The 13,978-nt window shown below is 32.8% G+C and overlaps 1 protein-coding gene across 1 annotated transcript; it reads right to left on the bottom strand.

Annotated features, from left to right (window-relative positions):
• Window positions 1–8,025: 8,025 nt before the first annotated feature.
• On the bottom strand, window positions 8,026–8,427 carry SCP_0903640 (hypothetical protein; the record flags this gene model as incomplete). Its single annotated transcript, XM_027761597.1, has 1 exon — window positions 8,026–8,427. One exon carries the CDS (start codon window positions 8,425–8,427, stop codon window positions 8,026–8,028), a length of 402 nt encoding a protein of 133 aa, XP_027617398.1.
• Between the last annotated feature and the right edge of the window lie 5,551 nt (window positions 8,428–13,978).

Raw genomic sequence — 13,978 nt, 5'->3', positions numbered from 1 at the left:
GTTTTTAGTGTCATTTTTTGCGATGATTCTTATAAGCACATTTGTAATAGTTTTTACGGTCAATTTTTGTAGTTATTCTTATAAGCAAACTTGTGGGGAGTAAGCCACTGCTTTGCATGGCAGGAACAATTCCTGAGGTTCTGTGTTCCTGCCTTCCTCTTATTATCTAATTATTTCTACATGTTTTAATTATTCTATATTACTCTTTAGTAGTTAATTACTTGTGAAGAGTGATTCATTGTATTGCATTGCATAGCATCTTGTATTTTTATTTAATATCTATTTAAGGTTTTGCTATTTGTATTCACTCAAAACAGTCACTTTAAATGAAAATCTACTAAAATTGCATGTGATACTAATAAGTATAAAAAACTCAAGTATTTCTTGTCAGTGTATCATTTTTTGAAGCTTTGAAACTCTGTTTTTATTTCAACTAAATTTATGTATAAATTCATTTTATACAAATACTAAAAAGAAATAAAGTATTAGAATAACTTAAAATATTATTTGACTACTCTAGGTATCATCAACAACTGCATTACAATATTTTAGTATGCTATTCATTTAATATTTTACTTAAGAATATTTGGCAACAGTTCTGCGATAGTTCAGCATGTCATCTATATGTCTGTACAAAAAAGTTACAAGAAAATGCTAGTGCTTTTTAAATAAAAGCAGTATAATAGTCTACAGTGTTATTTAATAACTGGTATATTGCTTAGTCATATATGGTAAGCTTCTAACAATATCATAGCCATGACTTACTTAACATGTCACCTGATAGTTGTTTATAAAAGCCTTATAATAGTGTATTAGAGTATGCAAAGCCCTTTACAACACCAATATGTTATGTTATCACATAAGTCTTATATGTCTGCTATATCACCTATCAACCTTTTACATACCACTATCAGTTGATAATCTAGTATAGTGTAAACTTTGATTTATTTGTAGCTACCTGATAATAGTCTAACATATTGCTAAGTATCTCTGAGTAGAATTACGTAAAAGATGACCTTAAAATGATATTACTGTGTCTTTTTATCAAAACTGTATAAGAATGTTACTAAAAAGTACATAAAAACATAACTGAAAGGTGATTAGTATGCATTCTAAAAGACTTAGCTGAAAAATAGCTTCAAAATAATGCTGCTATGTCATTTTATAAAATTAATATAAAAACATTACTGAAAACTTACTAGTATACATTCTAAAAGACTTCACTGAAAACTGGCTTTAAAATGATATTACTATGTTGTTTTACAAGAAGTATTTAAAAACATTACTAAAAGGTGACTAACATGCATTCTCAAAGACTCGGCCAAAAAATGGCTTTAAAATGATGCTACTATGTCGATTTATAAAATTGATATAAAAACACGACTAAAAAGTTATTAATATTCATTCTGAAAGACTCAGCTTCAAAATAGCTTCAAAATGATATTACTATGTTGTTTTGCAAAAAGTATATAAAAACATTACTGAAAAGTGACTGGTATGTATTCTAAAAGACTCAGCCAAAAAATGGCTTCAAAATGATATTACTATGCCATTTTATAAAATCTATATAAAAACCTGACTAAAAAGTCGTTAATATTCATTCTATAAGGATCACCTTAATAGCCTACTATGTCATGTACCTACTCCAAGGTAACTATCTGATAAAAGTGTCTTAGAATTTTAGATTCTATAGTCATGCTACAATTTATCTGATATTTTTATGATTTTTGGGATTTAGTAATGTTTAGCAAGCTCCTACAATATCTTACTAAATAGTTTACTAACCTTTAGTAAGTTGCTTAGTATGGTAATAACCTCATAATAGCATGGTATGCCATCTACTGTTTATTTGTATGGCCTTATAATAGTCTGAAAGGCCACCTAGTATCAGTTTGTAGGGGTCTTACAACAATCTACCATATCATCTACTGAATCCATACCATCTAGAAACCATCAATAAGCCCCTTATAGTCTATTATATTCTCTACTGACACTGTATAAGAATGTCTAGTAAGCATCCTAGAACCACTACAAAAAAACACTCGAAACTGTTACAAATGTGGCTACAAGAATAACTACAACCAATGACCCTAGAAACTGTTACAAATGTTACCTATAAGAATCACTACAAAAAAATCTTACCAACTGCCTATAAGAACTACTACAAAAAAGGACACTAGAAACTGTTACAAATGTGCCTACAAGAATCACTATAAAAGTTGTGACCAACATGCCTATAAGAATCACTACAAAAAATAATATCAGAAAACTGTTACTAACATGCCCATACGAACCACTACAAAAAATGACACCAGAAACTGTTACAAATGTGTCTATAAGAACCACTACAAAAAATGACACTAGAAACTGTTACAAATATGCTTATAATCACTATAAAAAATAGCCTTAGAAACTGTTGCAAATGTGTCTACAAGAATGAATACAAAAAATGTTATCAGTGTGCCTATAAGAATCACTACAAAAAATAACGCTACAAACTGTTACAAATGTGCCTCTACAAATTACTAATAACACTAGAAACTGTTACAAATATGCCTATGAAAATCACTACAAAAAATGACACCAGAAACTGTTACAAATGTGACTACAAGAATTACTACAAAAATGTTACCAACATGCCTATAGGAATCACTACAAAAAATGACCCTGGAAACTGTTGCAAATGTGCCTACAAGAATCACTACAAAAAATGACACTAGAAACTGTTACAAATGTGCCTATATAAACCACTACAAAAAATGACACTGCCGTTTAATAATGTGTAGTAAGTATCCTACAATGTCCCACTATATATTGATAAGTTGTGTGGGTTGATAAGGGCTGTACCATTAAATAGTCTACAAAGTTGCCTACTGACTCTTAGTATATTGTCTAGTAATCTTCAGCAAGTCAACAACACCTTATGATACTGGCTCCTAATATATCCCATAGTATCAGTTTGTAATGAGCTTACAATAGTCGGAAATGTTACCTGGCATCACTTTGTAAGAATCTTCAGTAACCTTTATTAGTCTCTAGTAATCTCTCATAAGTGTCCTAGTAAACATGTTTATAATGACCCTACAATAGTTAGATATGTCATCCAGTATCACTTTGTAAGATACTTACAATAGTCTAGTAGACCACCTAGTACCAGTTAGTAAGGGCCCTACAGTAGCCTACAAAGTGATATATTGACTCCTAGCCTGTTGTCTAGTATAATGTTTAGACTGGCAAGTATAGGCACTGCACGGCAACAGTGAGGTCCATCGACAAAATATCTAAACTCAGCTGGGTGTTGAAAGTCAGCCTACCGCATTTGGACAAGATTTTCGGACTCAGCCCATGATGTTGAACTTGAATGGCTTGTAGCTCACTCAATTCTACTCGGATTTTGATGAACCAAGCATGCATTCTGACCGGTTTGTTGAGCTGAATCTGATGGTCTCACATTCAGAACACCAAAATGACTTCCTGCAGTGCTACAATCCATTTTGGCTCAAAGCACTTGTTTTCACACATCTAGCCAAACTTGCCAGGCTTGTAGTTCTCTCAATTCTGCTCGGATTTGGATAAACCAAGTGGCCATTCTGACCATATTTTCAAGCTGAATCTTACGGTATTACTCTCAGAATATCGAAATCACTTCCTGGAGTGTTACAGTCCATTTTCTCTGTTTTCTCTCACTTCTCCTTGTTTCTTTAAGAAAAAAACAATGTGCACTGCTTGTGAAAAATAACGCGCCCTATCTAGCATGTTCATGTGCATTTTAGAGTCATTCTCAAATTTTCTGATATTTATACAAATTTTCTGCACTTCACACTGAGCATTCTAATCCAAAACTCAGATATCTCAGCGAGTTTTACTCAGATTTACTTGGTTTAAGAGAGCATTATGCTCCATTTCCTTCACAGATTTCAATGGTACTGCTTTGTATGTGTTGGAATTAGTATGTGCTTCTATAATTTCACTGACTATGATGCATTGGTTTTCTATGGCTGCTGTGGCACTTCTGTTGATTACTATTTGTGCAAGTCGCGTTGGTTTCTACTACAATCACTTTGAAAGACCGCCTGTATGCAAGATGTAGTAGAGTAAGAACAGGCACTACAAAGTTTGTAGTTAAACCCTAGACCTAACCCAGGACTAGGTGCAGCCCATGCATACAAATTTGTATTGAAAAGTCGTTCCCACGCATAGGGGCCGTTTCATCTGTCCCTCAGGATTTTGGCGGAAGCCCTATCCCATAAAGAACGATTCCTTCGTACCTCATGAATCATAATTTGTAACAGTTTCTAGTCTCATTTTTTGTAGTCATTGTTATAGGCACATTTTTCACAGTTTCCAGTGTCACTTTTGTAGTCATTCTTATAAACTCATTTGTGATGGTTTCTTATCTCATTTTTTGTGGTAATTCTTATAAGCACACTTGTAACAGTTTCTGCTGTCATTTTTTGTAGTGATTCTTATAGACACACATTTGTTCTTGAAGTCAAAGTAAGTGATCTTGAAACTGTTATAACAAATCAGCAGAAAAAAAACTAAAAGACAAATCTTACAGTTTTCACTAGTAGGTGGATTATAATACACATTTTAAATTGAACTTGAGCAAAAGTGATTATTCTAAGGCTGAGAAAAATTGTAACAAACTGCAAAAAAAGTGAGAGACTAAGAAACTTTCTAGTTGTTCTCAGTAGACATTCTAAGACTCAGCAAATGCAAATTAATGTGAAAAAATTGTGAAATAACAAGTTTCATAGTTCTGACTAGTAAACATGCCATAAAATGCACTTGAAGCCCTTTTAAAATGAAAGTGAGTGCTATTGAACACAGAAAATTAATTATAAAAATCTGCTTTGTCATTGTCACTATTAGATGTATTGCAATATACAGTTTGAGTCTCTCGAAGTGTTTTAACTTTCTAAACATTATAAAAAATTATAAGATAACACAACTTATTGTCTTTACTAGTAAATGAACTGTATGATAAATTTCAAGTAAAAGTAAGTGTTTTAAGCCTAAGAAAGGCTGTAAAGACTCTGAAAAGTTATACACTAATAACTCTTATAGTTTTCACCAGAAGATGAACATTAGGACACACTTTAAATAAATATCAAATTAAAAAAATGTTTTAAGATTTCTACTTCAACATCTGTTGATTGACTAACCCTCCTGACATTCAATAACTCTCGGATTGCTACACCTTTAGCGAACCAAAGTGATGTATTTAACCTGTATATGGGTTCATTGACTTGTGTGAAGTGGGCCATTGCTTCACATGGCAGTAACGATTCCGGAAAGATTTTAAGGAAATCTTAGAGATTGTGCTAATTTCAACTTCTTTAATGTTTCAAATTATTTATCAGTTCTAAAGCATGTAGTCTTAGTTCAAATTTGCTTAGGGTATACCTTACAATATCTCGACTAGTAAAGGCCCTTAAGTGTAATTTAGACATATCTCACATATGAAATTTTATAGTCAAATTTTGTTCCCAGAATTTGAATATCTCAAAGGCAAGTGTCCACTGCTACATCACTTCCATAATGATACCTTTATACCTCAGGAACCATAATTATATTGTCTTATAATAATTTCTTATTAGTAGTAACTATAAGATTGGGCATTTTATAAGATTTTTAAACTGCACAGTAGTTAATTCTACTTTATAGGCATATTTGTAGCATCTCTTCTACTGGTGGCTACAATGTTTCTTATTTTGCAATTTTTCCTCATTTTTTATGATTTATCTAAGCCTGAAAACTGTCACCTATCATATAATCTGTTTATTAACAAGCACATTGTTTTGTTATGTTGCTAAAGCTCAAAGCACCTACTTTCAATTTAAAAGCATTTTGTAGTATGTTTACTGAGAATAACTATAAATTTTCACATTCTGTAAATTTTTTCAAATTTTTATAATATTTCTGAATCTTAAAACATTTTTTTAATTTTTAATTTATTTAATATCTATCCTAATGTTCATCTTCTGGTGAAAACTATAAGATTTATTACTTCATAATTTTTCAAAGTCTTTACAGCCTTTCTCAGACTTGAAACTCTTACTTTTGCTGGAAATTTATCGTATAGTTTATTTGCTAGTAAAGATAATAACTTGTGTTATTTTATAATTTTGAAATTCTTTTTGGAAGTTAAAACACTTCAAGAGACTCAAAATGTATATAAAGTATATACCACAGAATACCACACCACCGGTGACAGATATGGTTACCTGCATGGTAACCTCTCGCATAACCAAGCAAGAATTGCCTCTAATACACGCTTGGTCATCAGGACTGTAACCTGATAATGTCAAATCTGGCAATTTTGTGACTCAATTAGTGACAATGACAAAGCAGATTTTTTAATTTTCTGAGTTCAATAGCACTCACTTTTATTTTAAAAGTGCTTCAAGTGCATTTTATAGCACATTTACTAGTCAAAACTATGAAACTTGTTGTTTCACAATTTTTTCAGATTAATTCACATTTTTCTGAGTCTCAAAATGTCTAACAGTAATAACTAAAAGGTTTCTTAGTCTCTCAATGTTTTTGCAGTTTTTGACAATTTTTCTCAGCCTTAGAATAATTACTTTTACTCAAGTCCAATTTAAAATGTGTATTATAATCCACCTACTGGTGAAAACTGTAAGATTTGTCTTTTAGTTTCTTTTGTGCTGATTTGTTATAACATTTTCAAGATCACTTACTTTGACTTCAAGAACAAATGTGCCTATAAGATTCATTACAAAAAATAACACAAGAAAGTGTTACAAATGTGTCTATAGGAATCACTACAAAAAAGGTACTAGAAACTGTTACAAATGTGCAATCACTACAAAAAATGAGACTAGAAACTATTACAAATTAGCTTATAAAAATCACTAGAAAAATTGACACTAGAAACTGCCATAAATGTATTGATAAGAATCACTATAAAAAATGTTACCAACGTACCTACAAGAATCACTGCAAAAAACGACCCTAGAAACTGTTACAAATTAGCTTATAAGAATCACTACAAAATTGATGCTAGAAACTATTACAAATGTGCTTATAAGAATCACTACAAAAAATAGTGCTAGAAATTGTTACAAATGTGCTTATAAGAATCACTACAAAAAATGGTACTAGAAACTGTTACACATGTGTTTATAAGAATCACTACACAAATGAGACTAGAAACTGTTACAAATGTGCTTATAAGAATCACTACAAAAGATTAGACTGGAAACTATTACAAATGTGCTTATAAGAATCACTACAAAAATGGTACTAGAAACTGTTACAAATGTGTTTATAAGAATCATTACAAAAAATGACACTAGAAACTGTTACAAATGTACCTACAGCATTGTAATAAAATGTATGTAAGAAATTATATTCATTGCTGACTCCTAGTATATCATCTAATAATATGTAGTAAGTGTTCTACAATGTCCCACTGTACTAAGTTATGTCAGTTACGATTCCTGAGGTACGAAGGAATCGTTCTTATACAGGATGAGCCCTAGAGGGCGCTTAGACCGTAAAGCGGTTTTGCCCAAACTGTGGGAATGGTTTTTGACTACAAATTTTGTATATGTGACCTAAGGTTAGGGATGAATTTGTAGGAATGACACAAAGGTTAGGGTTAGACTCTATGTACAAATTTTCTAACAGCTGCTCAACTACAATGTAACTACAGGTGGACATTCAAAAAAAGTTGTATTGAAAACCGACGCAACTTGTACAAAGCACTGCTAACAGATGCGTGACTGGAGCACTTAGATTAGATAACAGATAGTGGTCAAGCATTCAGATGCTTTAATGGTTGCAGTTGACCTCAGACTATTGCACAAGCAGCAACAGATAGTGCAGCGGCGATGATAAAACTCTCTTCAAATGTACAACGACCAGTGCAAGCATACGAAATCTGCTATGGAAAACTCCAACGGTAACCTCTGAGATGGATGCCAGCTTACCCACCTTCAACACTCTCCCACAAGGTGAGCACCTATCGAGGGTAAGGAGGTGAAAGGGAAAAAATTAAAACAAATGCAAAACCTCCCCTAAGTCATCCCAAACCCTCACCAACATCACAGCCTCATCCTTCTCATCCTCCAAAGAAACAGCAATGCAATGACAGAATAGTGTTGACAGATGCTGACCTATGAGTTTCCTCAAGTACAGCCTATGCATCTCGGGGTTTTCTGAACCCAACACGAAAGCCATCTGCGAGGGACTGAGGTTCATCAAGATCTTCCAGTATGCCTGCTCACGCTTCTTCTTCTTCACTGCCACTCCCTTTGGTCCTCTCGCTATTAGCTCCTCCTCCTCGGGCCCAACAACCTCCCACAAATCTGCAGCAACCAGATGCGCCTTCATCAGGGCACTCCACTGGTAGTTGCCCTTAATGAGCTTGAGAATGTGCGAGTCATGTTCTGACATAGTGACCACTGATGAAATCGATGTAGAATAGAATAGAAATAGGAATGAATGGAAAATGATTGGATGACTTGGTAGACGAGTGCACAAGCCAAAGGTAACTGCTGAAAATCAAGAGTGTAGGCCAAAATGCAGTTGCAAGTGTGACTACTGATTGTTGCTAGTGGTTGATTTGAGGATGCACAGCAAAAGAATAAGCAGGGTGTATAAGCAGTAGGAAGAAGCAAACACTAGGGTGTTAGAGCTTGGGGCTTATAACCTATTGCACAAGCAGCAACAGGCAGCGCAGCAGTGATGATAAAATTCTCTCCCAACGTATGACAACCAGCGTGAACATACAAAATCTACTATGGAAAACTCCACCGGCAACCTTCGAGATGGGTGCCAGCTTGCCCACCTTCAACACAGACATGTTGTATTACTCACAATTGTTATACTAAATAACTTGAAGACCTAGTATAGAGGTTTTCCCAAACATATCCTACAATATCTCATACAGAGGCTCTCTGAAACATATTATAGAATATCTAACAGTAACACTAAATCATTGCTCACTCTAATGCTATATTCTCTACCTCTGCATGCTTTGGTTTCACCATGTATATAAGATGTTTTAGTGTGCAGGCCATCATATTTGTACTCATTTAAATCTCTTTATAATAAAGAGAATTTGTGGTCAGAAAGAGAAGCAAAGCTAGAAGGATAAATAACTTGCCTCAAAGGACAAACTAGAATTTTTCCTGATGCTATTTGGATGTCCAATAATAGGTAGATGAGATTTTGTAAGTCCAGAAGCACTCACTTTTATAGAATACAGTGAGAAACTACTTATAGCAAACATAATTTAATAATCAAGCTAGAATGACTCTGTGCATTCCTAGTTAACAGTGCACACTATATATAATGTTATCATATACTATGAGATTAGATATATAATTTTTGATTGTATCTCTGCATTTTCTTGAGCTCTGTAGGTGCTGCTGAGATGCAGTGACTGTTATAATTTACTGCTCTTAGAAAAGCTAAAACAGCGCTGTAATTATAACTAGATGCTATCTGAAAAGAACACCATTAAATTCTCCTCAAAAAACTGATAAAAATGTGCACCAGAATCATGTTATTTGAAGCAAAACTGAGAGAACAGCAGGCAGAACAAGTTTCTGAGCCCAGAAAAACAAGAGAGTTGCCTAAATTGGTTTAAGGTTTGAGCGGACAACGAAAAAAGCGTCGATGCTATCCAAAAAATCGAGCGCATCGACACTTTTTTCGTTCTCAGCGCTCTGGTGGCTGAAGAATTACTAAATGCGGAAAAATGTTCAAAGTCAGCACTTCTGTTTCTGGACTAAAGAGCCATTCACCAGGTATTTCCGGGACCACTATAGAGCTTGGCTTCCGGGTTATTAGCTTCATTAGTAACTGTTGTAGGGCGGCTTTTAAGCACTATAAGCTCAGAGTTTTGGTATAAGTACAGGTTATGACAACAATTGTAACACATCTTGCAAGTCTGAGCTACTGTAAGGTCTCTACAAACCCATACTAGGTGACATTTTAAACTATTGTAAGGCCTTTACAATACAAACTAGATGACATATCAGAATATTATGACATCCTTACAAACTGATACTAGAGGGTGTACTTGAATTCAATAAACAGTATAACAAGGCATTGTAGGAGGCTTCCTAAACATTACTATACAACATGCTAGGAGTCAATATATCACTTTACTGTAAAGCCCTCGTGAATCGGGTCATATACTAGACAATTGTAAGCATATTATAAACTGACACTAGGTGACATATCTAACTATTGTAAGGCCCTTACAAAGTCGTATACTAGGACATTTACCAGAGATTTCTAGACACTATTGCAGGCTAATGAGGTTACTGGAGATTCTCACAAGTGACATCAGGTGATACAGTATATTAGAAGCCAGTATAATAGGCTATTGTTGACTTGCTTAATATTACTCAACAATATACTAAGAGTCAGTACACAACTTTGTAAACTATTGTAAGGCCCTTATCAACTGACACAACTTAGTACAGTGGGAACACTTACTACATATTATTAGATGGCATACTAGAAGTCAGTAATGAATATAATTTCTTACATACATTTTGTTACAATGCTGTAGGTACATTTGTAACAGTTTCTAGTGTCATTTTTTGTAATGATTCTTATAGGCACATTTGTAACAGTTTTTAGTATTATTTTTTGTAGTGATTCTTATAGGCATGTTGGTAACATTTTTGTAGTGATTCTTATAAGCACATTTGTAATAGTTTCCAGTCACATTTTTTGTAGTGATTTTTATAAGCACATTTGTAACAGTTTTTAGTCTTATTTGTGTAGTAATTCTTATAAGCACATTCGTAATAGTTTCCAGTCTAATCTTTTGTAGTGATTCTTGTAAGCACATTTGTAACAGTTTCTAGCACTATTTTTGTAGTGATTCTTATAAGCTAATTTGTAACAGTTTCTAGGGTCGTTTTTTGCAGTGATTCTTGTAGGCACATTAGTAACATTTTTTGTAGTGATTCTTATAAACACATTTGTGACAATTTCTAGTGACAATTTTTCTAGTGATTTTTATAAGCTAATTTGTAACATTCTAGTCTCATTTCTTCTAGTGATTGCACATTTGTAACAGTTTTTAGTACCTTTTTTGTAGTGATTCCTATAGACACATTTGTAACACTTTCTTGTGTTATTTTTTGTAATGAATCTTATATGCAGATTTCTTGAAGTCAAAGTAAGTGATCTTGGAACTGTTATAACAAATCAGCAGAAAAAATTTAAAAGACAAATCTTACAGTTTTCACTAGTAGGCGGATTACAATACACATTTTAAATTGGATTTGAGCAGAAGTAATTATTCTAAGGCCGAGAAAATTTGTCAAAAACTGCAAAAACATTGAGAGACTAAGAAACTTTTTTTACCATTAGACATTTTGAGACTCAGAAAAATGCGAATTAATCTGAAAAAATTGTGACACAACAAGTTTCATAGTTTTGACTAGTAAATGTGCTACAAAATGCACTTGAAGCACTTTTAAAGTAAAAGTGAGTGCTATTGAACTTAGAAAATTAATAATAAAAATCTGCTTTGTCATTGTCACTAATCGAGTCATAAAATTGCCAGATTGACATTATCAGGTTACAGTCCTGATGACCAAGCGTGTATTAGAGGCGATTCTTGCTTGGTTATGCAAGAGGTTACCACGCAGGTAACCACATCTGTCACCGGTGGTGTGGTATTCTGTGGTATATACTTTATATACATTTTGAGTCTCTTGAAGTGTTTTAACTTCCAAAAAGAATTTTCAAGTTTTAAAATAACATAATTTATTATTTTTACTAGCAAATAAACTATATGATAAATTTTCAGCAAAAGTGAAAGTTTCAAGTCTGAGAAAGGCTGTAAAGACTTTGAAAATTATAAGGTAATAAATCTTATAGTTTTCACCAGCAAATGAACATTAGGATACACATTAAATGAATTTAAAATTAAAAAATGTTTTAAGATTCAGAAATATTAAAAAAATTCAAAAAATTTACAGATTGTGAAAATTTATAGCTATTCCCAGGAAACATACAAAATGCTTTTAAATTGAAAGTAGGTGCTTTGAGCTTTAGCAACATAACAAAACAATGTGCTTGTTAGTAAACAGATTATATGATAGGTGACAGTTTTCAGGCTTAGATAAATTATAAAAAATGAGGAAAAATTGCAAAATAAAAACCATTATAGCTACTACCACAAGAAATGCTACAAATATGCCTATAAAGTAGAATTAACTACTGTGCAGTTTAAAAAACTTATTAAATGCTCAATTTAATAGTTACTACTAATAAGAAATTATTATAAGACAATGTAATTATGATTCCTGAGGTATAAAGGTATCATTATGGAAGTGATGTAGCAGTGGACACTTGCCTTTGAGATAATTTTTTTCAAATTCTGGAAACAAAATTTGACTATAAAATTTCACGTGTGAGACATGTCTAAATTACAATTAAGAGCCTTTACTAGTAGAGATATTGTAAGGTATACCCTAAGCCAATTTGAACTAAGACTACTTGCTTTAGAACTCCAAAAAAAATTGAAACATTTAAAAAGTTGAAATTAGCATGATCTCTAAGATTTTCTTAAAGTCTTTCAGGAATCATTATTGCCATGTGAAGCAATGGCCCACTTCACACAAGTTGATAAGAGCCTTACAAAGTTGTCTACTGACTCTTAGTATATTGATATTCAGCAAGTCAACAATAGCCTATTATACTGGCTCCTAATATACTGTATCACCTGATGTCACTTTGTAAGAATCTTTAGTAACCTACAATATTCTAGTAAATGTCCTAGTATGCAACTTTGTAAGGGCCTTACAATAGGATATGTCACCTAGTGTCAGTTTATAATATGCTTATAATTGTCTAGTATACGACCTTGTCACATGTGACCTGCAAGCTCAGTCGAAAATGTACAGTATATGCATCTGTGAAACTAAAGCAAGTTTTCCCATCAGGAATTGTAGGATTTGTTTAAGAGAACCTCTGCACCATGTTATTTAGTATAAAAATTGTGAGTAATACAACTAAAACTGCCCAAAAACATACATGTTTAAGGTTAACTGCAACAGGGAAAGCACCGGGACACCTGAGCACTATCATTTATCTAGTCTAAGTGCTTCAGCCACTCATCTGTTGACAGCGCTTTGTACAAGTTGCGTTGGTTTTCAATACAACTTTTTTTGAATGTCCGCCTATAGTTACACTTGTGGGGAGTAGGCCACTGCTTTGCATGGCAGGAACGATTCCTGAGGTTTAATGTTTCTACTTTTATCTTATTATCTAATTATTTTCACATGCTTTAATTATTCTATATTACTCCTTAGTAGTTGATTACTTGTGAAGAGTGGTCCATTGTATTGCATTGCATAGCATCTTGTATTTTTATTAGACACCTATTTAAAGGTTTCACCAGTTGTATTCACTCAAAACAGTCACTTTAGATGAAAATCTACTAAAATTTCATGTGATACTAATAAGTATAAAGAACTTAAGTCTTTCTTGTCAGTATATTATTTTTTGAAGCTCTAATACTCTGTTTTTATTTCAACTAAATTTATGTGACAATTCATTTTATACAGATACTAAAGAAATAAAGTATTAGAATAACTTACAATATTATTTGGATACTCCAGGTATCATGAACAACTGCATTACAATATTTTAGTATGCTATTTATCTAATATTTTACTTACAGATATTTGGTAACAGTACTGCAATAGTCCAGCATGCCATTTATATGTCTATACAAAGTAGTTACAAGAAAATGCTAGTGCTTTCTAAATAAAAGCATTATAATAGTGTACAATCTTATTCAATAACTGGTAGATTGCTTAGTAATATATAGTATGCTTGTAACAATATTATACTCGTGACTGAGTTATAACATGCCGCCTAATTATAGTTTATAAGAGCCTTATAATAGTGTATTAGAGTTTGCAAAACACTTTATAACAATAATATGTTATGTTATCACATGAGTCTT

Source organism: Sparassis crispa (assembly GCF_003851025.1).
Source record: "Sparassis crispa DNA, contig_000008F, whole genome shotgun sequence".
Lineage (NCBI taxonomy): Eukaryota > Fungi > Basidiomycota > Agaricomycetes > Polyporales > Sparassidaceae > Sparassis > Sparassis crispa.
This window is presented reverse-complemented; position numbering and strand designations above follow the sequence as displayed.